General features: G+C 43.8%; 1 protein-coding gene across 1 annotated transcript; it reads left to right on the plus strand.

Moving 5' to 3' along the window:
* LOC115332727 (plasma kallikrein-like) lies at positions 1 to 26778 on the plus strand. Its single transcript, XM_040215404.3, has 7 exons — positions 1 to 73; positions 462 to 642; positions 10557 to 10686; positions 12657 to 12792; positions 19809 to 19922; positions 22811 to 23007; positions 26509 to 26778. Exons 1-7 carry the CDS (start codon positions 1 to 3, stop codon positions 26728 to 26730), a joined length of 1053 nt encoding a protein of 350 aa, XP_040071338.1. The 3' UTR covers positions 26731 to 26778.
* The last annotated feature ends 638 nt before the right edge of the window (positions 26779 to 27416 follow it).

Here is a 27416-nt window from a genome sequence, read left to right on the forward strand (position 1 = left end):
ATGAAAACATACGTATTGGTTTTGATCATCTTCTACTTAAAACACAACTCTGCATCTTCTCCTCGCTTAACCGGTATGTATCTCGCATGCGTTAATGAACTGTATCTGAGATATAGAGCGTTCTAACAACTAGAGGGACGGAAACCATTGTAAAGTTCAAGATTATACAGCTACATTATGCTTAATATGCAATATTCGACGTATTTAAGCTGGATTTTGTTGCAAGCTATAATGTAAACCATATTTCCCTTTAAGCATCTTACGAGCAAGTTCAATTCAAAACTTTTTTCTCTAGTTAGCAATGGATAGAGGCTTTCGTTTTACATCCTGCTAGCTTTTTGTTTTACATCCCGGAGCTAAATTAAGTGCATTGATTGGCTACAATTATTCTACACAGCATGACCTTCTACTGAATCCACGTAACCATTACCAATAATATGTTTCTAATCCGTTTTGTTCAGAGTACTGTGGACTTGTTACAACAACGCCAGACTTTGTGATAAGCGAACGCATTTTGAACGGCACAAACGCAACTCTTGGAGCTTGGCCATGGATGGTTGAAATTTTAGAAGATGACGAACACCGTTGCGGTGGAGCCCTGATTACCTCCCAACATGTCCTAACAAGTGCTCACTGTCTAACGTAAGCAATTTTAGATCTATTATTCTGTAACGTTCTTACTGAATAAATACCAGAGCAGCCTAAAATAGTTCATTTAGGTGTAAAGATAAACTACAGTTTCACAAAACTCGAGAAAAACAAATTGTCGGTGATACGTTCCTTCAAAGCACTTTCGATTTTTCGGATAGTGGTGAGCACGCGGGTCATAGTTCGCACCTCGTACATAGTAGTCACTTGGCGAGCCACAAGACAAGCGACGGAAACCCACTTTGCTGTCGCTCGGTCAGTTGAGCGACGAGGCAAACCGCAAGAAAGCGACGGGAGCAAGTGACCAAGGATATGACCGTATTTTCTAGAAATTCAAAAAACGGACTAACGCGACGAGCGACAGGGAGAAATCCTTGCTGCTCGTCGCTGACTCTCGTCGCTGTCGCAATCCCGTCGATCCCTAAATCGTTTACATGGGATTCAGGCTTAAACGCTCGTATTTATAGATAACGCAACCTCTTAGCCGAGACCGCCCGCGACCACCGCGGTTTATTAAAATTAACATCATGTTTTTGTATATATTTGTTTACAACCACCATTGCAACCAGAATGATGAACTAAGAAATCAACACAATTTTATGAAGTGAAGCGCGACACATCGTACGGATATTGATCACACAACGCGCGAACAAACGTGATAGGTAAATAAAACTTGACAGCGTACTTGCGATATAAACACCAAAATCTAAATGCAGGCGTCGCAGAGCAAAATCCCAAGTAAACCCTTTGGAAGTAAAGTTGATACACTACGGCCCATCCCGCTGCTCCTGAATCTCGAAATGGACGTCTACCAGAGACTCCCGCAAACGAGAGCGAAAAAAGCTGGAGCAATTCATAGTCTGTAGGCAGCGAGCCCTGCGGCCAACTCCAATCTTGTTCCTGCTCTCCGGGTCAACCGGATTGCCACTTCGTCGTCCTCGACACGTACCGCTTCCTCAGGCCAAGTTCATCGCTGCCTCACCTGCCTCGGGAGGACTGCCTTCGCCCCTGTAACCAGGTGCCTCTGATAAACATCCTCTTGGAAGCCACAACTGCTGCTGCGAACCAGTAAAGGCCGCGTAGCCAGTTAAGGCTCCAAAAACCAACCCAGCGGCCCAGCAGATAGGCTCAGTTCGTTTGAGCGAGAAATCTCGCTTCTAACGTCGTATCGACGCGGCCACGGAAAAGGATTTCGCGACCCTCGCTGATTTCCTCGAACACTCATAATTCTTGATTGAACTGTAACCGATTCACAGCACGTCGACGCGAAAAAAGATTCACCACATTTCCTACGCAGCCCTGGAGCCCGTTTTCCACCGTGTCCACTTTTCCCTCCTAGCGGTCCAAACGGTCCAAACTGTTCGCACGACAAAAGCAGGAAGGGTGAGGTGAGCGAGAGACGGCTTCAAAGCTGAACGGCTTTGGCTCAGCCCCTCCCCTTTTCAATGATCTGGTATGGCCATTCACCAGGCAAAAAATAGCCCCCCCCCCCCCCCTTGCTGCCGCCATGTTGTACAATTTTGACCACTAGACACGTGACCGCACCAAATCCCGAGGCTTTTACGCAAAACAGAACCGAGATTTCTTTTGCGATAACTGTAAAAACCTGATAAACTATTTTTCAATACTGTTAGCCCCAGAGATCAGTGTCTAGTTTGTGGAAATTCTCTTGCTGCTATCCATCTCAGGGAATTACACAGCACACCGGTTCAACATCATGTAGACATTTAATGACAGTTATCGCCGCGCCGCGATCCCTAGATCCCCTGGGCATGCACTGCCGCGGCCTTTTATCAGCAACGGAGCGTCGCTCTCGTGGCCAGTTGCCCTTGGCTTCCTCGCGGTGAAGATGACCAATCATGATTGTTGGAGAAGCAACCGGGGCCAAACGCCATGCATCCCCAGATTGCCCACACGATCCCCCTCCCCCTCCTTTCAAAAACAAAATACGAGACATCCTAGAAGTACCTGTGGGCCTTCCTTTTGGGTCAGCAAGGGTATTTGCAGATCGGCGAGCACGGGACCGACATCACTACTTCTGATCAGTACCGATGCGGCTCTGGTGGGTCTGATGATGGGAGCTGTGTCGCTGCCGCTGCGTGTCTGGCATGAGAAACTAGAAATTAAAAACAGCATGAGGCCATGGCGCGACAGGAATAAGTGGCCGCGGCCATGAACCACGCCTGCCCAACGGCGCACGAGAGAACGGCTACTTTCCCTTTCCCACGAAAAACTGAAGAGGCCGTAAATATAAGCCACTTAGAGCTCGTGATACTTTTCCTCGTCTTCACCTACCTCTCAAGTTGTATCGCAGCAGACGGTTTGGAATCTTCCGAGAGGTGGTCCGAATTGTCGCCATCTGGAACCTGCGACACATCTACCTCTTCGTGTTCATGAAAAGCTTTTAGGTACGCAAGATGAATAGACCCGCACACTTCACCAGATTCACAATGCACCAGCTCATAAGACATGTTGGAGAGCTTCTTACCAACATGGTGGGGAGCTTCCATCTCCTTGCAAAAGAGGCCGTAAAGCCTTTAGTAGCATCACTCAGCGGATAAGTTCGCCCTCAGCACCAGATCTCCTACCTAGAACTGCAGATGTCTCAACTCCTTGTATTAGTTTGCCTGCTGCAGTCTCGAGACGTCGAGGCTCCCTAGAGCTTCACGTAGGTTCACGTAGGTTCACGCAGGTTCTCCTTGAAACGCTTCCGAAGTTCATCTGACAACTGCGTGGTAGTTCGGTGCATGCTTACAGGATCTGTGCAAAGAAGGACGTTTCCCGGGGGAAACACGAGCTTTTTCCCAAAGTTAAGTTGAGCCGGAGTAAAACCCATGGACCGGTTGATTGTTGCCCGGCTAGCGAATGCCATTTCTGCAAATTTGGCATCCCAGTCTTTGCTTAGCTTTGTATGCGCTACAAGTACCAGCTTCAGGTTACGGTTGACTCTTTTCGTGATTATCCCGTGTGGATGGTACGGCGAAGTCCGCTTGTGTAGTCAACAACGTGTTTTTTAATATCTTACACACATCCAAAAACATGTTGTTAAGAAAATAAGAAAAGTTGTCTGTAATATGCTTTGCGGCAAAGCCAAAGCGCGTGAACATCTTGAGAAGTCAGTCCCAGATTTTTCTAGAGACCATTTTGCGCAAAGGAAGCATTTCGACCCACTTCGTGAAATGGTCGGTCACTACCCGCAAAATATTGAGTGCCGCGTGGACAACGGGGAAAGGGCCGACAGCGTCACAGGCAACACATCCCCAGGGGTACTTGCTTTCGACCGACTGTATTGAACCTGATGGTTAGCCACCTCGGGGTCTCGCCTTCTGAGAAACCGTGCATTTACGTGTATGCTCATTACATGTGGCCTCATGGCTGGCCACGTTGCAATGTGGGATAACTTTTTGTAAGTTTTGCTCCCACTGCTGTGGCCTGCCAAGGCGGAATCATGCATATATCTTAGAAATGACTTACGCAGTTTACGTGGTATCGCAGTCCGGAATGACGGTCCGCTAGACCCACCGTCCGCCAGGGGGTTGTACCATGAGCAGGATGCCGTAGTTGCTCAGCAGGTATGAGTCCAAGTCTCTGGGATTCGCAGCGTCGGCTGCGTCTTCTTCTGCCAGCTAGTACATCACCTTCTGACGAAGTCCATCCGACAGATGGGCCCGCCCGGATTTCCTCTCTACTCACCAGGGTACCCCACCGCGAATCTGGCGTGATGGGCGCCGCATTGCCCCGTGCGACCAAGTCGGAATTCATCTGCATATCCTGCCCGAAAAGTGAAGCACGGGACAACACATCTGCAACGCGGCTAGCGACTCCACGCTTGTATTCGGTTGTGTACTTGTACCGCTGGAGCAAAAGGGCCCATCGAGCGAGTTGTCCTGGAGGATTTTGAAGCCCTTTAAGCCGCGAGAGAGCCATGTGGTCAGTTCGAATGCAAAACGAAGCGCCGTGAAGGTACATGACAAACTTCTTAAGCGCGAAATTAATCTTCACACACTCTTTTTCGGTTACTGAGTAGTTTCGCGCCGCTTCGGTTAGCGTATGCCTAGCGAAAGCTACGGGAGGAAAAACGCTGTCATGTTCCTGCAAAACAACGGCTCTTGTAACTTCGTCTCACCCTACGATGGACTAAAGGCAAAAGCGACGGACTGCCAGACCTAATCACGAGTCACTCAGAAATTGCGTATTGCGCTTTGATGCACCTATCAGTGCCCGCGTTTCGGATTACTGATGGAAATGGGCGGACAGTGGTTCGAATCAAAATAGCGCTCAGTGACTGAACAATTTTGCATTGCAAAAAACAAGCTGTTTGCAGTGTCGAAGCTATAGAAATGATGCAGCGTTTTTTTTTGGGTTTGGAGCATTATTAGTACACCCCTAATCGATGCTAGGCATGTCATAGTGTAGCGTGGAACGTGATTGGACCTGGCGGCCCGTGGCTTTGGCCTTTGGTCCATCGTAAGATGAGACAAAGTATAGTCCGTCAATGCTTGCGTCGGCCTGCAAGATCAACGGACGGTTTAAGTCGGGCAGATTTAAACATGCGTTTTCAGTCACAGCCTTTGAGAGGCACGCAAATACGGTTTGTTCCTGTCAACCCCAACACCACTTCGTTTTTTTGCGAAACAATGGGTTCAGAGGTTCCGTTATCTCAGCGCATTGCGCAATGAAATCTCCAGAAAACGGAATCATCCCGAGATACCTCTCTAGGCTTTTGACGTCATGAAGGGGTAAATACTCCGTTATTGCGCGAAACTTATCTTCATTAGGGCGCAGCGTGACGCTGTCTACAACAAAGCCAAGAAGGTTGATTACGGACGAGGCCAACTGAGTTTTATCTGAATGAATCATACACTGTTAGCAAAAATAACACGCCCAGACGTGTAAACCGTTATCCCATAGTGGACACGTCAAAACTTGTTCGTTTTACACGCAGCCATGTGTGTTATTCGTCTACACACGAGGTGCCGTGTAAGCTTAACACGTTACACCGTGTCTGCCTTCCCCGAAGCATGGTTTAAGCGTGCCAGCAGCCGAGAACAGGCGAGAGACGAGCCCCGTGAACCACGCAACTTTCAGCTGAATTGAAAGCACACAGGACGCATTTGTTCTCGTTCGCTGTCTTTTATACACAGTAAACAGTCAACGTAGCTACGTGCAAAGGTACAGCTGCAACGGAAAAAGAGTAGCACAAGTGACCGACGACCGGAGCGGCAAAATCGCGACATGCGGCGCTATTGTTCCCGAGCGCGCCGATAGCGAGAGTGCCAGTCACGTTCCATGTTTTTAGCGCGGGGGTGGCCGGCAGAAAATTGAGAGATAAGATAGCTGTTAAAATGAGGGCTTTAGGATGGGCTGTTTTTTGCCGGCCACCCCCCCGTAATGAGACATGGAACGTGACTGGCACTCTTGCTATCGGCGCGCTCGGGAACAATAGCGCCGCGTGTCGCGATTTTGCCGCTCCGGTCGTCGGTCACTTGTGCTACTCTTTTTCCGTTGCAGCTGTACGTGTACGTGCGTCGTCGGCGGTCTACGGCGTCGGTAGCTACGACGGAAGGAGCCGCTAGGCAGAAAAACGAATGCCGAACTCACATGGATAAATAGCTCGAGGAAACTATTTGGAATCAGGCGGTAACTTACGCCACCTAGCGAGGTTTTTAGCAGCCTTTATAAAATAGTCTTAATACGCTGCGAACAATCACGATTACCCAGCAACCCTACCTACATCGCAGACAACACGAGTACCACGTATTACACAGTACCGACATGTACACAAACCCAACAATGACCCAACAACGACACAAACACAACAACGACACTGCACCCGACACTTAAAACTCCACATTCATTTCTCCCCGCGGCGCATATAAGCTTGACATGTGAGAGTAAACTCTTTGGTTGCTGGCCGTTACAGATTTATAGAAGAAGACAGAAAATACGGCGCAATGGACAGCCGTCTGTTAGCACTGCTTGCGTTTAAAAGGTCTGGAGGCAAAATCTATAATGTTAGTCCGTTCCGACAAATAACGATATATTAACAATAAATCTTAAACCGGTCATGAAAAAGTTCAAATTTTTGTTATTTTCTTGCTCGACCAGTGTTATGAGCAGTCCGACTAGCTTGAATCAGATAGGAAAACAAATTATTGGGATTCTGACATTACGTATACAATAATAAATGGAAATGATCCTTGCGCAAATCATTTTTTATATGTTTTTGTGAAGGACATCCGCCCAACAGTTTACTTCCGCTAGTTGCAGTACGGGGGCGTTTTGATGCAGTTTATTGTCGTATGTCCTGTTTATGTTGAGTGGAGCGGTGGGGCTTGGGGGTTTGTGACTGGTGTCATTCGTGATCACTGGTGTGGCGCTGATGCGTCTTTTTTTTTTTTTTTTATACTGCCATTATCAGGTTTACGGGCCCGTAGCACTGCATTATGCTGAATCGCGAGCTCCATCTCTGTTGACGTCGCTTTCCTGGTACCACTCGTGGATACTGCAAGCGTTTAAACAATGTGCACCGTCTCGCCTACATCCCCGATGACGTACTTGACCTGTTGAAACTTATTGCTTTCGTCATTTTGGAGTACGCAAGGCAGTTACCTCGTTGCTCTGGTTTCGGTTGTAAAAGCGAGGCAAAACGCTCGTAGTTCTCCCCCTCAGTGCACGTTGGACATCTGTCACACTTTCACACCGGATAACTGGATGAACGAGGATTTACGTTTACTTCAGAGGTCACTCTCGCTGCTTCCTCACCGTTGAGCAGCAGGATCAGCTGGCGACAAGACCCCGATGAAAGGCTTGAGCATCAACAGCCCAAGTGCACTCGGTGCCGATGGGGGCGATGCGGGTTTCTGTCGACCTGGAGGCCAGCACAAACCGCGACCGTTCCAGCTCATCGTCGTGACACGGTGTTGCAGAGAGCAGGGTAAAATACAACTACGCGGACCACCGAAGCAAACGCACTGCTATCGTAAATCTTGGCTTGTGATTGCGCCTTTGTAAATGATCTTATTTGTTTTGCTGGAGAGACGCAAACGAAGGGCATAACAAAATCGCTTGCATATTCCGCATACCTCGCAAAGGTATGCGGTCACCTTGCGAAAAGTACGAAACACGGAGTCCGCACCGTCCTAAGCTTCCCCTGTCTTTTACCGGCTTTAGAGCAGTTTGTACCTGCTAGTAGATATGCCTACTGAAACTGAAACAGGGCAGTGCCAGAGAGAAAAGAGACAAAGCTGGGGAGCTTGCTCGCTCTCTCCAATTTCTCAACTCTCAAGTGATTTTGCCATAATAAATGCACCTACGCCTCTCCCCAAAATAAAAAGCACTACGCTCACTACATAAAAAATTGTCTCAGCTCATGCATCTGTGGGCAGGTAGGAAATCTTGCCCTAATTTATTCACCCCGCATGATGAGCGCAACAAACTCGCACGCAATTTACTGGAAAATATCAGTGGTGACTTAAGTTTCCCTGAAATTCTGTATAACCGGTCGTTTGCAGGACCGAATCATCTACTCGAGCGGTATGCGTCGCGGTGCAAGCACGTCACTGTGCAAACGCAGTCCAACACCAAGCATAAAAACGGCAGATTTAGGACAACAATCCGGAGTTCATTGTTCAATTAAAACGGCGTAATTTTGGTTAAAACGCCCGCAGCTTTTTACTTACTGTATGCGTCGGGATACTTCAACATTTTGAAACGGAACGAAGAAAGATTTATTTTTAAAAACGCTCGATGCGTCCTCTCGGACCAGCTGAACCGGATCAGCTGACGACGGCGGGACTGAACCCGTTGAATCTCAACCCCACAACAACCAATTCGCGCTCCGTGTTAGTGTGGGTTGCTACCTCCAAGCACCGCATCAACACCACGAACGTTTCAGCTTTTTTTCGCACCACCGTGTTGCACTAAACAGAACAAGATCGCCAAAGTCAACGTTGTCGTGAACCTGCGCTTGTGGTTGCGCACTCGTGAACCCTGTGACTCCCGTCGCTTTCAAAGCACACGCGACGATTATGATTGATACTTTCCGTCTTCCGGGGCTATCACCGGGGCACTTCTCCGGTCACGGCTTCGCAACATGTGCTTGCAAACCGACGAGCTTCTCGCGTCCCGACAAACCCAAACAATACCGGCGCCATATTAAACTTGCGTTGTTGCCAGATTTTCTCTGACCAAACAAAAACAACGAAAGCAAACCGGCTCTAGCTTCCTGAGGAGGGTGCATGGGAATTGGCGGCATCTTCGGTTGCAGTAGAAGGGTTGAAGCAAAAACGAAACCAACTGCAATGTCAAGTGTTCAGATCAAGGGCACGCTTTTTATATCCATTTTAACTGTTCAGAACGAATAATTAGACCCATAACTTTATTTGTGGTGTGTAAGAAACTATTGTCAAGACCCCTGAAGTAAACACAAGCATGGGCGACCACAGGGAAGCCGCATTGCCATCGACCAGAATCAATGGCAAGAATGGCAGCGATCGCGGTAAGCGCGGGGTTCGCCCCGTCCCGCGACATGGCGTAATTGCTTTTGGTGCAAATCTGTCTCCGAGACATGTTCCTTTCCGCCGCATTCAACTCGACGGTCCTTTCTAGGTGCGTTCCAAAGCATTCCGGTGCTTCGATAGCCGGCAGTGCTGCGGTCGTCGCCTGGAGTGATGCGTTTTTTTGAGGTCGGCTACACAGCTATGCGTGTATGACCGAACCAAAACACGTTTTTTAGAACCTCGCGTGATTTTTGAGCGAATTATCCATTACTCCACGTGTAAATTTATGGTAATTTGTGTAAATAGCGTGTTTTTTACCCTAAATACACGGGACTTGTTAACAGTGTAAGGCCGGCCTGACGCATCCGGTCGAGTATGATGCGAAGGTGCACGAGATGCTCCTCGAATGTTTCTGAAAGCATCGCTACGCCATTTATGTACGCCATTGCAAACTCGTGCCTCGCATCACCGAGGACAGCGTCCATTAAACAGGGTACACATGAGCGATGAAAACTGGCGCCGCACGGCAGTATCATAGCCACCGGTACTGGCGTCCCTTCGTCACTACCGTGCGTCGCGGCGTCGCTCGGATGTGACCAATAGAGATAAAGCGGCGCGGTGCGCCTATCGCGCCACAGTGGCTGACACGCGCAACACACGTGCGCCGCCCCCTCGCCTCCCTCTACGAGAGGGGCGAGGGAGTGGCTTCCTGTCGCGGCAACCGGGGACCGTGACCGCAGGTGCAAAGATGGGCTCCGATAAGAACCCGAAACCTAGAAACGCATATAAATTGAGCGTCCTTTCAAAACGCCGTGAAATGCCGCACTAGCCTTTTATTGTCCGAACAAGAGTTAATATAGCTGTTTCGATGATGCTTAGCAAGTTTCTAATTGGAGACATATCTCTATTGTCACATTGTCACTAATTAAACGGTTCATTAACACATTATACATGATTAGCCGGCTGATTGTTATGATTATTCACTTATAATATGTCCTTTGGCCGTATAGCTCACCTTCACAAACCGCGTAAGTATACGTTCACGGCTTTTCATTAACCGTATCTGTAAAACTTAAAACAAACACCATGTATATATTACACAGTAAAGTGGCTTCACGGACCGAGAGTTTGAAAGTATGTCGTACCGTTGCAGAGCATTCCATGCCTTTAAAGTAGAGGCTGCACTTTCGGCGTCATCTCAGGAATGAAACAAGTATAACTTTATGCAAAGCTTAAGTCTTCGGCAGAGCACTATGTAGTATTCTTCGAACTTTTGTGCTGAAGCTTCGTTTAGTGAATAATTTCAAACAGGAGGACGCACTAGGTCTCAGGTCGTGTTCATATAACGTTTCTCCATTGTAGAGAGTAAGCACAGAAATAGTAAAGTCGCATATGATCAACTTACAGCAACACATCCAAGGAATCATTTACAGTTTCGCTCGGGAGCTATTCAAGCCACAAAACAGAGAGAGAAGAATGGAACCAAACAATTGGAACCATCTGTATCTACTCTCAATATATGCCCGGAGAACACGAGGCAAGTGACCGCATGGACGCTCGACAAAACATTGTTTCCTTACCAGGATGTTGTGAATAAAAATCAATTGTTATCAAGCTTGATTAAACTAATTAAACTACTAAGTTAATATTTATTATTAAAACTAAAAAAAAGATCAAAATAATTATATAAATGATCTGCCTCTTGCAGCATGTACTAATATTTGTCTCAATCCCGCTTTTTTCTCTTGAGCACTACGTACATCATGCACTTTCTGGATGATCAATGTGCTGACAGCATATATTATTATGAAATGCTTTTGTGCTGTTACAGCTAAAGGGAAGACTAAAAATTCCAGTTTTCTAAAACCCCAAAAAATTTCCAAAAGGCTAGAACAGAATAATTGAAACCCGTATGGACATTTGAATGCCTCCTTTAGAGAAGGATCATTTAAGCGAGTTCGGTTGCTCATAAAATAAAGCGTTTCATAACTCTGCTGCAACGGGCAACGTTGTAAATTCTATGAGCGACCCGCATTAAGCAGGTTGCGATGGAAGCTGGGAATAATGTTTTGGGGGGGGGGGGGGGGGGGGGGGGGGGTCCTGACACCGGAAAACCCTCTTGGCTACGCGCTTACTGACGTCATCAATCGTGTAACTTTGGAGCATTTAAAATGTTCCCACACTCCCTTTTCTTGTCATTTTTTCCACCATGGGGTTAAGAAAAGTTTAACAATGTAATTAACGATCATTCTTGATATATAGAAGAAACAATTGATATCGAGAACATTGCAAGACCTTCACACTAGAGTAATGCAGTTCCTGTGCCACCTCAAAGATGGCATCAGTGTACGAGGCAGCGTGTTATCTCGTTACAAGAGGACGCAAGTCTACACAACGCATTTGGTTCCATAAAAACGCAAGGGTGTGAACCAGCCTTATGATGAAACTTCAGCGAGGGGGGGGGGGGGGGGGGGGGGCATTGCATTTGCCACCAAAGTTTTACTGCGCCCTCTATATTTTGAGGATATCACGCCTTCCAATGAAAGCTAATTGCCTTCCGGTATAATAAAATCTGATATTATTATCTAATTCGTTATGTCAAAATCATGAAAACATTTTCATGACTAATATATCATGATATTTTACCAAAAAACACATGAGACTTATGTAATTATGCGAGTTGAGGACTTATTAGATTAACCTATCGAGTAATCCATCCATGCACTTAACAAAGGTGTTCAAGCAAATATTCTGTCAAAATAAGTTTGGTAAATGGTTTGGCGACCCCTATCTAGGCTTGCCAAACTCAACATCAATAGCTTAATTACTGGCGAGAATTCTTTTCTTCCGCAACGCAGGGTGTTTAGCGTACCATGACTCGTATTCCCGAAAGTAAGTAATTTATTTTGTTTGCGTAGCTTGCGAAATAAGAGACAATCTAACAATTAATGTCATGAGTGTATGTACTGAAATTTGTTGCCTTCATGATAAAAATCTGCAAGGTACAACGTGTTATGTCTGTTTTAATGTTTTCTGTGAAACTTTATTTGGTACTTCACACTTCCCAATTACTCAAATAGTGCTTGGTAGCCATCAACTAGACGGAACTAGGAAGTACGAAATTTTTTTATCCTCTACTTCTGCCATCATCTCATAGAATTGGAATAAATGCGGCACAAGATAATAAATAAAATTAGGTTTGTTTCATAAATCGCATGCGGTTCTTTTATCTTTAGGGCTATATATAAATTTCGGAAAACGTTTGCACCTTATTCCATTTATACATTCACGATAATTATGTTTTACCGTCCTCCAGAATACACCAATTAACGCTACTAATATTTTAAACGTCACACATCAGCTCATGAACAGGGTTAGCAATTCAATTTAACTTTTCTTTAAGTATCGCACCATACTAATCTGAAAGAACATAATATTGTTTTCACTCAATTTAGAATTATATCAAACCGCTCTACCTTACCTTTTCTTTTTTTTTTTCTTTTTTAGTATGACATTGCCATCATAACACTGGAAAAGCCTGTGGAATATTCAGAATCTATTAAACCTGTTTGTCTCGCCGACATCAATGACAATCCGGATTGTAACGTTCCCATGTATGTTGCTGGATGGGGATTCACTGAACGTAAGATCAATTAATAAAGTTGTCATTCAAAACACACAAGGCTAATAATATAAAAAAACAGAAGGTATATTTTAAATTTTTCTGTGTCCACATCGAGTCAAGATGCTTGCGTGTAGTTATAATTAATGGGAAACAATTAGGAACAGTTGATGCCACCCGAGGTATTTATACTGGGGTTGCCATTTTACACTTAATAACAAGAAACAGAAATCTTTATCTTTGGGACTGTTGTTTTTAATCCTTATTAATGAACTTCGAAATAATATATTTTCATACTTCCGGCTATATGCTAATGACCCGTGTTGTTTACTGAAATATTGACGCTTATTCAGAATATATCATTATACAAGATAACCCTAATTGTACTTTCAGATGGCGTATAAACTATAAAATAGCGGTGGACTTTTGAAAATGCCACCATGTACCTCTTTGCCCATGAACTATAAATATTGAACCTGTAGTATTAGGTGACCAAGTGTAGTCCCTTGGCGTATACTACACTGAAACTCTTTCTTACGGGACACACCTAGGGTTGACACAGTGCTCAGAAAAGCTTCACGATTTTTTTTTAATATACGGCTACTACGAGAGCATCAGCAACTTTCACTTAGGCCAGGGTATTTTTGTCAAAACTGCCTTTGGTTAATGTTGCTGTATAACATGCACTCAAACAAAACAAAAATCGATAAGTGTAGATTTGGTACGTGCTATACTCCGTCTCACCCTGCGATAAACTAGGGCCCGAAAGCCGTTGGCCGAAGCACTACCTCAGAAAAACGCACATCCGCATTGCAAAAATGTGCGCGGGAGAAATTCCGATGCGCAGAGTACGAAGAGCACTAATTTTACGAAGATGGTTCTCTGTTGTGATAGGGCGGAATTTTATGTTGGTGAAGTAAAGGTACACGCTATTCAGTCTTATAAACATTCATGCAATATTTTGTAAACTTGTGAACTGTTTGGACAAGTTGGAGGGTACGCAGGCGGCACTGATAAAAAGTCGATTAGCCAATCCAATCTTTCTGTACGTACCCGGAACCGTATCTCGCATCCGCACGTTGTCCGTACATGCGCTCCCGTGCCGAACACTCGATCCGAATCATCTTCATTCCTTAATGGCCACTTTTTCTGATCTCGGGTTTTCTTCGCCACATCGCATCCAGCATTGGCTTTAGTCCCTTCAGCAGTCTTCAGTAGTAGTAAACAGACGGAGCCGCCGCTAGGGCTCGATAAGCAGACGGTAAACTTGCCTCCGCCTAGGCGTCTTGGCGCACTGATCCGAACGACGGAGGAAATATATTACGTGGCTTTTACCAGGCTCGACGTTAGACCCGCCGGCATGCAGCACTGGGCTTTAGTCCATCGTAGGATGAGACGGAGTATAGTCATACATTATTTCGCAAATTTCCGATCAAGATTGCAAAGTTAAAAATGTGAACGTTGTACGTGATCGACGATTCAAATAATCCTTCATTCCACCAATAGTTCAAGAATGAAATCGGATACACAGTAGCACAGCGTCAATAACATGTAATAATGTGCTTGCTTTACCTGTTAAACGCACGCCAATAGTACTCGCTTTCCTATGTGTTGCAAGATAACATACGGTTTGTCTTTCCCTAATACTCGAGTTTATTCATGCTACTGTTTTCGTGTGTTTGTGCCGAAGGCATTTTTTGCAAAATTCTATGGGTGATTTCATTTTAAATCGAACACGCTTGTCGGGGTGTGTCTTTTGATTTTTTTTTTAATATATGTAATTGCTGCATTTCTGGAAAGAACAAAACCGCTTTCCAACATTTTTTTTTTAATATTTCGCTTCACAAAAAATTATTGAGTGGAGCAGGGTGAAAATCTGTTTCTTACTGCGTGATTTTTCTACCCAGTTCTGTACGCTGGTATAAATACGGGAAGCATACAAAACTCACAGTAGTTTTTTGTACTCTTTTATGTTATTCGGACTATTTTTTAGTTCAAAGGACAATACTTTTGTAGCTTTGTTTATTGAGGTAAACAATGCCAAACATCGTCTCTTTGACGAACCGGTGACATCTTCAGAGCCTTGTAAATCATGAGTTATTATATTTGTCACTTATTAAATACTATGCGGGTGTAGCCCTATACATGGGCTATCGACGGGCATAAGTTTTGTTTATTTTACTTTCACTGAATTTTTTATATAAAATTTGAAATATCGTCGAAAATGAAATCAACCGATATTTTGAACTCACTTTATCAAAAAAGGACATTTTTTATTTCGTTCAATTTTTTTATTATTGCTGCCGATCATATGAACTTTCAATTGGCTTGATGTGATTTCCCCCTTTTTTTGTTGTATCTTCTCTAGAAGTGATCGAAATCGCTCCCACGAGACAATGCGGTGACAACTTCAGAGCCTTGTAACTCATGAGTTATTATATTTGTCACTTACCAAATACCATTCGGATGTAGCCCTACAAATGGAATATCGACGGTCATAAGTTTAGTTTATTTTATTTTCACTGAATTTTTTATATAAAATTTGAAATATCGCCGAAAATGAAATTAAGCGATATTTTGAACCCACTTTATCGAAAAAGGACATTTAATATTTCGTTCAATTTTTTTATTATTGCTGCCGATCATATGAAATTTCAATTTGCTTGATGCGATTTCCCCCTTTTTTGTTGTATCTTCTGTAGAAGTGATCGAAATCGCTCCCACGTTCTCAGAACAGCCAAACGCAGTTTCCGCAGGTTGGCCTTCGCTGCAAAGACTATACTGCTTATTTGTGTGTTCAAATGCAGCGGTTAAATTAATTTTGATTGAGAACACTCGTACTTGGCTACATTGTATTCTATTAATTTTTTTAATGATGGCAATTTACATTCCTTAGTCTGATATTTAGTGGTGCAGCGGATGTTCCATTATCCGATGTTTAAAGCCAGGGCACAAAGGGTGGAGAAAACGTAACGAGCTCTTCATGTAGCCAGACCGGGGTCATATATCTGTTAGTGCTATACACGGCTTGTAAGGCACGTACAGCACGCCCGGCCCTTCGCGCTATAGGCCCATCTTCGTTACACCCAGGAAGCATCGGGCGCGGGCGCCGATCTATGATGTGTCTTGTCGCGTGCGATCAAATGACCATGTAATCGGCTGTTCTTTATTGTCAGCGTGTATATCAAAAATATGTAATATCACATGCCCCTCTTCAAGAAGAAAAAGCTGTTTGCAGAAAAAAAGTGAGGAAAACGGACTGAGTTTACTTGAAGCGAAGACAATTTTTTACAGAACACAAACACCAATTGGCGATAAATAGTCACTTTTATTAATTAACGCTAATATATTTAGGATGCACTTGTAAAACAATATGTTGTTGTGCTTTAAATACTCCAGTTCACGAGCAACGCAATACTGGAACTTTTTGACGACGGCATTGGCTTGCCTGTGGAGACGATCGAGCGCGGGGGCGAGCTGAACTTTGTACCGCAGCGGTCAGATGCACCCCAGAAGTTCAACAGCGTGGGAATTCGAGACGAACAGAACGAAAACTCGAGCCAAAGCGAGAACCTGACAGTGGCCCTTCTGTTTGAACAAGTGTGTGCAGTTAAAAATAAACGTGTTGGGTTTTGTTCAAGACTGATCGATATCTTTGATGCCAAGAAGCAAGGATTCCCACATGCACAGAAGGCAGCGAAAGCAGTCACTTAATGTCTCTGTAGATTTTTAGTTCCTCCACTTTGTCGCACCGAGCTTAATGCAAAGATTGTACAGGTATATGACCCCGGTCTGGCTACATGAAGAGCTCGTTCTGTTTTCTCCGCCCTTTGTGCCCTGGCTTTAAACATCGGATAATGGAACATCCGCTGCACCGCTAAATATCAGACTAAGGAATGTCAGTTGCCATCATTAAAAATTAATAAAATACAATGTAGCCAAGCACGATTGTTCTCAATCGAAATGAATTTACCCGCTGCATTTGAACACACAAATAAGCAGTATAGTCTTTGCAGCGAAGCCGACCTGCGGAAACTGCGTTTGGCCGTTCAGAGGACGTGGGAGCGATTTTGATCTCTTCTTGAGAAGATACAACAAGAAAAGGGGGAAATCGCATCAAGCCAATCGAAAGTTTATATGATTGGCAGCAATATTAAGAAAAAAATTTAACGAAATAATAAATGGCCTTTTTGGATAAAATGGGTTGAAAATATCAATTAATTTCATTTTCGACGATATTTCACATTTTATATAAAAAATTCAGTGAAAATAAAATAAACTAAACTTATGCCCGTCGCTATTTCATGTATAGGGCTACACCCGCATAGTGTTTGGTAAGCGACAAATACAATAACTCATGAGTTACATGGCTCTGAAGTTGTCACCGCATTGTCTCCTGGGAGCGATTTCGATCACTTCTAGAAAAGATACAACAAAAAAATGGGGAAATCGCATCAAGCCGATTGAAAGTTCATATGATCGGCAGCAATAATAAAAAAATTGAACGAAATAAAAAATGGCCTTTTTTGATAAAGTGAGTTCAAAATATCGGTTAATTTCATTTTCGACGATATTTCAAATTTTATATAAAAAATTGAGTGAAAATAAAATAAGCAAACCTTTTGCCCGTCAATAGCCCATGTATAGGGCTACACCCGCATAGTATCCAATAAGTGACACATATAATACCTTATGAGTTACAAGGCTCTGAAAATGTCACCGGATTGTCAAAGAGACAATGTTTGTCATTTTTTACCTCAATAAACAAAACTACAAAAGTATTTTCCTTTAAACTAAAAAAATTTTCCAAATAACATACAAGAGTACAAAAAATTACTGTGAGTTTTGTATGCTTCCCGTATTCATACCAGCGTACAGAACTGGGTAGAAAAATCACGCAGTAAAAAACAGATTTTCACCCTGCTCCACTCAATTATATTTTTGTGAAGCGAAATATATTTTTAAAAAATTTTGGAAAGCGGTTTTGTTTTATCCAGAAATGGGGCAATTACACATATTTTTTCAAAAAAAATCGAAAGACCCACCCCGACAAGCGTGTTCGATTTCAAATGAAACCACCCTAATATATTTTAACGACTCCCGTGATGGTGCCTTGCGGCGCTGCAATATTCGCTATTCCAGGAAACTATAGGGGGCGTTTTGGTCAGACGAAATGGCGGACGAAAGAAGGTCGTTTTCGTCGTTCGCAAAGCTCGTAGAAAACTACGTTATGAAAGAACTTTTTAGGAATGATACCAGACTATAAATTTAGTAAATATGACGTGATCGCCTCATCTGCCGTAGTGTGAAAAAACAAAATCAGATTTGGACAGCAAATCAAAGTTGAGGCAGCTGAATTCCTGTCAAAGTAATTTATGGCTTTATTATTCATATAAGCAGATAAATAAAAACAATGTATTTTACCAGAAAGCGCAAGGCAGTTATTTTGGGAGAATGATTTCGGCATGCGCTAGAATCGCATAGAAATGATCCCCTTTTAAAAATATCAACAAAGCAAACAACACGTAATTTTAAATGTTTCTTGCTCACTGGCAAAATTGGCATGACATTATGAAGCGCAGTTGTGATGGGAAGGCACCAAGTTAAAAAAATGAAAGCCGTTTACCACTCCCTCTAACGCCGAATTAGAGCGCAGCTCTTGAGGAGGAGTAGAGAAGGGTACTGAGGGTCACGTGACCTCAGGGGGGGGGTCACGTGACCCCTTAAGTCACTTGACCCCCCAGAGAAATCTTTCCGCTAGATTTAGTGGGGAAATTTTTCCGCTAAATTTAGCGGGAAATTTTTCTGCTAAATTTAGCGGGGAAATTTTTCCGCTAGATTTAACGGGGAAGTTCTTCCGCTAGATTTAGCAGGGAAATTTTTTGGCTAGATATAGCGGAGAAATTTTTCCGCTAGATTTAGCGGGGAAATTTTTCCGCTAGATTTAGCGGGGAAGTTTTTCCGCTAGAGTTAGCGGGGAACTTTTTCCGACACATTTAGTGGGGAAACATTTCTCCTAGATTTAGCGGGGAAATTTTTTTCTCTCGATTTAGCGGGGAAATGTTTCCGTTAGATTTCGCGGGGAAATTTTTTCCGCTAGATTTAGCGGGAACATTTTCCGCTAAATTTAGCGGGGAAAGTTTTCGCTAGATTTAGCGGGGAAATTTTTCCGCTAAATTTAGCGGGGAAATTTTTTCGCTGGATTTCGCAGGGAAATTTTTTTGTTTGATCTAGAGGGGAAATTTTTCCGCTAACTTTAGCGTGGAAACTTTTCCGCTATATTTAGAGGGGAAATTTTTTCGCTAGATTTAGCGTGGAAATTTTTCCGCTCAATTCAGCGGGGAAATTTGTCGCTAGATTTAAAGTGGAAAGTTTTTCGCTAGATTTAGCGGGAAAATTTTTCTGCTAAATTTAGAGTGGAAATTTTTCCCCTAGATGTAGCGGGGAAATTTTTCCGCTAAATTTTTTTCCGCTAGATTTAGCGGGGAAATTTCCCCATGATGGACCGCGCGGTTACGCCGACGGCGACGGCGACGGCGACGCCGCTTAAGCCGGAAACAGGCGCCTAAGAGCTGCGCTCTAAAACAAAAGTGAACTCTCGCTTGCTGGTCCCACTAACTTTTATTCGTGTCACTCCATACTGTCCAACGCCCCGATGCAAGAACCAAATTTGCAAAACTGTTCTAATATACGTCTGCATTGGTTTAAAAAACGCATAAAGACATTGTCGTTATAATGTGTACCCTAAAGTCCTCAGCGTGTGTATCAAACCTCAAGATAGCAATTGTGATGTATGGTGCCAAAGAGCAATAAAATCGTCTTCGCTCCGGATACGTCCACGGCACACTGTTTTGCCAATGCCTTAATGAATTTGATGAATATTATAGTTTATAATTATACATATATTTCACCTGGGGCTACACTCGGAACAGCTTGCTGTAATCATTTAACGATGTTGATGCACTCCTAGATACTAGCACCTGTAGAATACAGCTACATTAATCAATCTCTCTTCTTCTTTTTTCTACTTTTTGCAGCGGTCATGTGGAATAACCAGTCTTGGTCTGAAGATGGGGACGGGTTTGATGACGAAGAAGACTTGACAACAGTAACCTCCAGCTCCGAAATGACTACACAAGAAGCAACTGAAGGTGGGGTATACCTAGGGTGTGCATTTTCCGGTTTTAACCGAAAAACACCGATAAACATCCGTCGGTGACGAAAATACAAAATCGGTTAAAACCGAAAAACACCGGTGGTTGAATATTTTCGCCCTGGTTAAAACCGAAAAACACCGGTCGTTGCTAGTTTCCGACCTAGCGAAACCCTTTCCACGTACAGGTTCGTCAAACGTGTTATCTCGTGGATCCTGCATTCTTCCAGTGTTTATACATGGCTTGCAGGTGGCGTCAGTCCGCCCTTCTTTCTGGGGGTCAAAAGCGTGTAGTGAACGCAGTGGAAGCTAAGCCATACGCCTTTCCCCTATTGTGTCTCCCATGGCCCCCTTTTGGGGAAAAATTAACACAGTGGAGGGTAGGCTCTCACGTGCCTTTTCCTCATTGTGTCTGGCCAAGTGATGTCGGTGCAAGCCATGTATTCAGAGGTTGCTGTGGTTCCTGGAAGACACTGCCAACGTCCGTGTCGTACAGGAGCGTGCGTTTTCATAATTGCGGGTTGCGAACCGCAAGGAACGTGCTGCCATGACGGCAGCACGTTTCTTGCGTGTAGATGCAAGCATGAAAGTATGCTTGCATCTACTATGATAACCAAGTGTTAGAAATAGTTGCTTCCTAGAGGAGAATGTATGAACTATGTGAATAAAATTGGAACTCACTGTCTGTGATAAATCGCTTTTTTTTTCACCGATATTCACTGATTTTAGCCTCGTCGTGAGACGTTCCACCGAAATACACCGGTGTTTTGAAAATAAATAAACACCGAAAAACATCCGCCGATTTTTCTCACAAATAAACACCGGAAAGTACACACCCTAGGTATACCCATGCACTCAGATGTGTTTAAAAGGGCACTAACAGGTCAAAATAAGATTTCCTTTTCAATCGAAAATGATTGAAAACGATGCCTGGACATTATCCTCAAACGTCGAAACCTGGGAATTCAGTATTTGTGTAGTAAAAAAAAAAAACAATAATTTCCCAGGGCCGAATTTGAAGTTCCCACGCGATCCGCGCTAGTGCAGTGTCGTCAAATATTGAGTCCTCCTACCACTCAAATTTCTTTCATGCCTCCGAACCATCCTGACCCAAAGTGTCGTGTTCCCCCGTCTCCTGCGATCAAACTCTCTTCTTCGTGCCCGCCGCCTGTTGCTGTGAGCAGACGACGCTTCACTTTGAAGTTATTCCAGGGCTCCTCAGCGATCTCGAATTCTTAGAAACAGTGTGAGGTCGAAGTTGACGCGCAATGTACTTTGTCAGCGACCTGAGGGGCCACCTCGCGCCGTTTCCGCTTGAAACGCTGCCCCGGCGGAGTCAGAGCCGGAACTACGGTAAAAACATACCAAACCCAGTTTTTCTTTGTTTGACGGTTTTCTTTTTAAAGTCTAAAAGGTCATCGGGCGCTTAAAAATGAGAACTTCGCCCGATTCGCCTCTCACCGATACTTCTCAGTGCTTTATCTGCCGTGCGCCGCCAGCGCCGCCAGCGCCGCTATGCTTTCCCAAGGGAGGATAAAAAGCCAGGAGTTGACGTCACTCCGGGCTCTGATTTTCGGTATTGCCAAAACAAGGGCCGTATGGCGTTCGCAATTGCTTTCAAAAACATGTTTTACGAATGTCGTTATTAAATATTATGAAAATGTCGCTTACAAAGCTTCTAAATGTCATATTTTTGGCGTAACAAATAAGGAGCTACGAGAAGCTCAAAAAAGAGAAAGCCGAAAAAAAAAAGCACGAGCTTGTGGGAAAATGTTGTTTGCGTTGTGGTATTTTTTCTGTCTATGACTACAACTTTTATCGTTTGAAACAAAAAAAAAAAAAGAAAAATACCTTTCGGGTTTTAATGTCCTTTTAAGAACATTGCTGCGTTATTAGCTTGCTTATAAAAGCGCCTTACAGCTTAGGTTACCGTATCCATTTGGATCAATGCTTCTGGGACATAAACACTTCAAATCTCTAATACAATCATAACTTTATTTTCACTAGCTATTCCTCTCTCTCCATACTGGCATTCTTAGTATCAATACGATTCTGATTCCGCGATATTCTTGGTGCTAACAAATAACTGTAGATATAGAGATACACTGCCAGAAGCAATATAATACTAACAATATAGCTCGCTAGTACTACTTTAATTTGAAAACTCAAAAGTACGGCTGTAATGCTTAAACTCGCCTTCAACACGTTTTGAAATGTGTTCCAGCATTGCAACTCTCATCATCTCATCATTTAATTTTCGGGGATTTAAATCCGGGCACCCTATCTTCAGCGACGTCCAAGAAATATGCTCTTGAACATACCAAAAAAAAAATTCCTCTTGATGTTAATGCAATTAATACAAGGGTGCAAGCGAGCTGGACAAGAATAACGATAATAATCCCTGAAAAAAAACACAATTCTCCAAACACAGCTAGGTTACTGGTGCACGACTGCAAACATTCCCTTTGCCCTTGTATCGAACCAGGCACGTCTTCATTTCCAGTGCAGTGCTCTACCAACCGTGACCAGGTGGATTTTTAGTCGCATAGAAGCCCCTTAGCTGTGTTTAGAGATTTGTGTATGCCCTTTGTTCTACTTGCTTTCCTTTTCCAGAGAATTAATATCGTTAAGATTCCCTCATACCACGAACGCTAAACTATTTTAGCTGGAAAGAAAATACAGATATACTAAACTCAATTTCGGATTAAAAACGTCCTTGCACTTTTTAATTTTTTTGTATGAAACTCTACTCAAATCATGAAGATCAATCTAGCAAGATTGAGCTTATTTAGAAACTTTTTGACGGTTTCCAAATTCAATTCGAATTACAAAGAATATATTATGGTCAGCTTAATCGTTCGGATTCCATCTGATTTCATATTATAGACACAAGCGAGACTGACGAAGACTACTATGATCCTGATACGGCGCCAGTGCCCCGGGCCAAAAATAAAATTCCTGATATGCTCCAAGAGGCCCGAGTTCAGTTAATCCCAAATGAGGAATGCCAAGGGATGTATAACGAGTCGTCACTTCATTCAAACATCCTTTGCGCTATGCACAACTTTGGATCTACATGCATGGTGAGGACAAGCATTTTTTAGTAACATATGCACAATTAAGTTCAAATAAGGCAAGTATGAAAAATAAAAAAAACGATATTCTTTCCGGAGCGCTTTAAAAACATTCCGATTCAAAATCTCCGCAGTCAATCTCGATATATTACGTAAGTGTTCGCAGGCGCTGAACGGCGCTAAAAAAACATATGGCAGCCCAAGGAGTGCAGGCACTCCCGGTAATATTACTACTGGAAATACTCCGAATGCAACATTTTCTAGCGACAGCAATTAAAAGGGCCCCGCAAAGACTTCTTTATTGGTTTTTAATTTGCACCGTACCTGTGCGCTCTGAACGTAGTAACTTAGTGAAACTTTTCTTTTCTCAAAATTCGTTTTATTTTAAAAGTTATAGGAAAATTAAAATTACAAAAACAAGTAAAAAATAACCTCCCTCATGACGTCCTTGGTTGCTTGAGTGGTCGTGAACTAGTGGAGGGATAGTGAGCTCATTGAGCGCTCACGCCTGCCACACTCCTTGTTGACGGCGCAGGAGGGCGCCACTAAAGCATGGTCTAGATAGGCTGCATGCAGCGGGGTGCCAGAGCGGCTCTCATTGCATTTGCTGCGCGATTAAGCACTAACCCGGCATGACACTTCATTGGCCACAAACAACAGCAAACACGGGGTAAATATCGGTTCAGAATGGGAGCCACTTCCCGCTACCACACCGCGAACCGGCCAAACCGCAAGACAAAGCTTCTTGCCGAAGGCCTTTGGAACGCTCGGAGCCGGTCGGATCCTCCTGTCCATACGACCGCAGCGCCGCCGCGTACATCTGGGACCCTTCCCTGTCGGCGCCTCATCCCACTACTCCTTTCTAGTATGCGCCACCTTTTCCACCGCTTGGTGGCGGGTATCTCGACGGGTCATTTCTTGTTTCTGTTCTTTATAAACTGCATTCGTTTCTTTTCTGATCTAAAATACTGAACAAAATCTACTTTTATAAGTAATTGAAACGGTTCGCGCCACTTATACATTCTATTTCGACTTGAAGCTTTTAGCAGTTCCGACCAGTAGTAAGCCCAGGACCAAAGACGTCACATTTTGCGCGCTTTCGGTACCGCGGGTCGCCCTCGTCGGTGGAGGAGGTTTCCGCGTCGTCCGGTTAAAATATGACGCACTGATATTTAGTTGCTCTCTCCGTGCCCGCTGGCTTGCCCGAACCCCAAGAGACGTGGAGATCGCAAAAAAGGTACATGCTCAGATATGATTGCAGGGCCCCTTTAAGAACGCTGTCAATTGTGCTCGCGGAGATAATGAGAGTAAGAGGGAGTATCTTCCAACGCCCTACTGCCAGCAAACGTTCTATGCCTTCCACCGTGCTTTGGCGGCGCACGCGCTTTCGTGTGCACGAGTCGCCAAAGCGTCGTCCCAGGTCGGAGGCTCGTGCTGGAGGCGAGACAAGTAAAGCTACTCCCTGCCGTCATTCCGCACCTGCATCCCTACAACCACTACTTTAATGGACATATTTCTTTTTGAATCGGAAGTCACGTGACTTGTCTGTTTGTTTTTTTTTCTTTCTTTTATTTATTACGTCATACACTCTCAAGCATACACTCTCAAGCATACACTCTCAAGAAAAAAGGGTGTAGCTAAGCATACACTTTTAAGAAAAAAGGGTGCAAACGTGTGCATTCTTACACCCTTTGTCTCCCATAATACACCCCAAAACTTCAATTCGACGTACAGCGCACTACAGTCGAACAGACGTCCCGACATTTTACGAGGGGCTTGATAGCCGTGTGGTACAACTTATTAAAATAGCTAATGTACGTTTTACTGACTACAAAAAAATATATATAATCGGGGTTTTCTTAACCCTACTGCGAAAAGCTCGGTGTTTTTTTTTTTTTATGTGGTTTTTGATACGTACCTTAGCTGTTTAAAAAGTTATATTGCACCCTTATCAATCCCCTCGTGAAATTTCGGGCCGTCTGTTCGACTATAGCGCTCAGTACGTTAAAATGAAGCTTTGGGGTGTATCATATGGGACAAGGGGTGTAACGATACATCAATTTACATCCTTTTTTTCTTGAGAGTACCAACAAACCCCAAATGCTCAGCATTCTGCCTATACTTCGTTCACCCCTAAGCTGACAGTGCAGTGGGAGCAGCTGCACGCTCGCCGGATCACTCAACCGCTTCCCTCTCACCAACTGACTCCGCTCTCTGCTCGCTAGTATGGGCGGAAGCGCGATTGTGTGGAAAAATACAGGCATGGAACTGGTCCAACAAGCACGTTGATTCCTCCGCACTGTCAGTTTATGAGTGAACTCGGTATAGAAACAAGCTCCGAGAAATAGGAGCCCAGGTGTATTCACACTTTCTCTGTGACCCCCAGACGAGCTCTTCGATGTACTGCTCTCTGAGGTGATCACGGAAGTTTGATTGGCAATTTTAGAACTGATTGTTATAACTTCTAAATAGGGCTGGGCAAATGAGCGATTAACCTACCGATTAATCGATTAATGCTTTAATCGCGATTAAATTTTTTAACTGGTTAATCGGTAAAATTTAGACGAACCAAAAAAAACTCAAAATTAAACACTTCCATAACGCAGACGTGGACGAATACGCCTGTACGAAGGGTGACCTTTAAGTCAAATTTTTGAACAAGGTAAACTGTACAGGGGTGATATTTTTATAGCATCCGATTAAGTACAGAGGTTACGCACGTCCCCGGCCATTTCTACGTAGTTCGAGTGTCTGTTTAGCGCAGTAGGGATTATTGTGAACAATGAAAGGAAGCCGCTCTTTCTAGAGAATATCAACGAACATCTTTGCCTCACGCGGCAAAAGTAATATTTAGCGAAAGGTCTCTGATACTCTTCTTAACTACATATCGAGATTAATTCATAATCTAAGTTGTACATTGCACCGTTTATCACAGATTCAGCAAAAAAAGGACTTTTTTTTAAATATTTTGCAATGAAATAAACGAGACCAATTAATCGATTAATTAATCGATTAAAGGGTGGCGATTAATCGGGTTAAAACTTTTAATCGACGCCCAGCCCTACTTCTAAAGCTTCCAGAGTAGCGGACAGAAAAGTGTTAGTCAAACAGGACAGACAGCAATAAGCATTTAAGTCGGCAGTTTGGTGTTTATATAGTTTCGCCTGTACTGCTTTCAGTAACATTGGGAATTATAGACTAAACCCGTTCCACCACTCAAATATTTGTTAATGTCTAGTGGCTCCTGTTTTGAGCTACAACACAAATTAAAGTTGCGTGGCCGTGCAGACAGGTTTCTTTCCATGTGCCTTCCAATGAGAGTACGCTTATTAGTAAATAAAGCCACGGGTTTTTTTGACACGAAAATGGAAGGCGTCAAAGTAGCGCGATGGCTTCCCCACAATGCGCTATATCCTAATTAGACGTGAACGAATGTAAATTAGCTTCCGCGTGGGTTTCCGCTATTTAAGCCCTTTAATTTGTTCTATTCGCCTTTTGATTCTTAAACAGGGCGACAGTGGAGGCCCACTGGTGTACAATACAACAGATGGCCGCTGGACCTTGATGGGACTAATAACCGCTACCAAGTTGCCATGCAACGTCACCGATCTCCCGATGTACTTCGTTAGAATTAAGCCCTTCATGAACGACTTCATCCTTCCGTGCGTTCAAGATCCTAGTAATTGCACATGCAAGCCAGCAATTGATACAGAATCCTGCATTTATATTTAGTGCCTTTTTATTAAAATCTAAAAACCGGTCATATCTTTATGTTAATAAAACAAAGACTGAGATCATCTGTGCAACCTTCGGGCGAAATCACTTGTGTTGCATAGGTGCTTAGCGTTTTAGAGACAAAATAAAATGTGTCTGCTTTTTGCATCTAGTTACCGAGTGTGTCCGCGTTAAGACCACATATCAAGCAGACGTTCAATATACCAAATTCGTTAGAATAGCAACAGCAGAAACGTGCTTCTTCTGCATAAGCTTCAAAGCGGCAAAGCTAGCTAATGCCGGAAGTGCCGCAACGCTGATAGTGATGATGATCGGCCTCGACGACGACGGAGTGGCGTGGAGTGCTGATTTCGCGGGTCTCTAACAAGGCGGCTGCTGTCATGCTGTTCCTGACTTCCTGCGACATGGTTGCCCTCTGGCTCCTGCTAAACTCCTGGCCGTCCCGAAACCTGGTCGGGACGGCGAGGAGTTAATGATGTTTCTGAGACAATAATTCAGAGGCTTTTAAACTGGCCATGGGACGCGCGATGTGTCCAAAAGTTTATACTTTTCGAGTGATTTCAGCGAACGATGATAGGATACTGAAAGTCAACAATTTAATTAATCGGTTACAGGTTATCAATTCGCAACAAGTATGGGTTACTTGTGGTAAATCCTTTCCCAATTTCCTTCACTTCTAAAGC

Source organism: Ixodes scapularis, unplaced genomic scaffold (genome assembly GCF_016920785.2).
Source record: "Ixodes scapularis isolate PalLabHiFi unplaced genomic scaffold, ASM1692078v2 ptg000890l_1___fragment_3__unscaffolded, whole genome shotgun sequence".
Lineage (NCBI taxonomy): Eukaryota > Metazoa > Arthropoda > Arachnida > Ixodida > Ixodidae > Ixodes > Ixodes scapularis.

What these genes read in the sequence shown, in the direction of transcription:
- LOC115332727 (XM_040215404.3), top strand. Translation starts at nt 1, where the DNA reads ATGAAAACATACGTATTGGTTTTGATCATCTTCTACTTAAAACACAAC. An exon ending in ATATGCCCGGAGAACACGAG is followed by an intron (nt 10,687 to 12,656) that starts GCAAGTGACCGC and finishes TTTCTTTTTTAG; the next exon opens with TATGACATTGCCATCATAAC. An exon ending in TGGATGGGGATTCACTGAAC is followed by an intron (nt 12,793 to 19,808) that starts GTAAGATCAATT and finishes TACTTTTTGCAG; the next exon opens with CGGTCATGTGGAATAACCAG.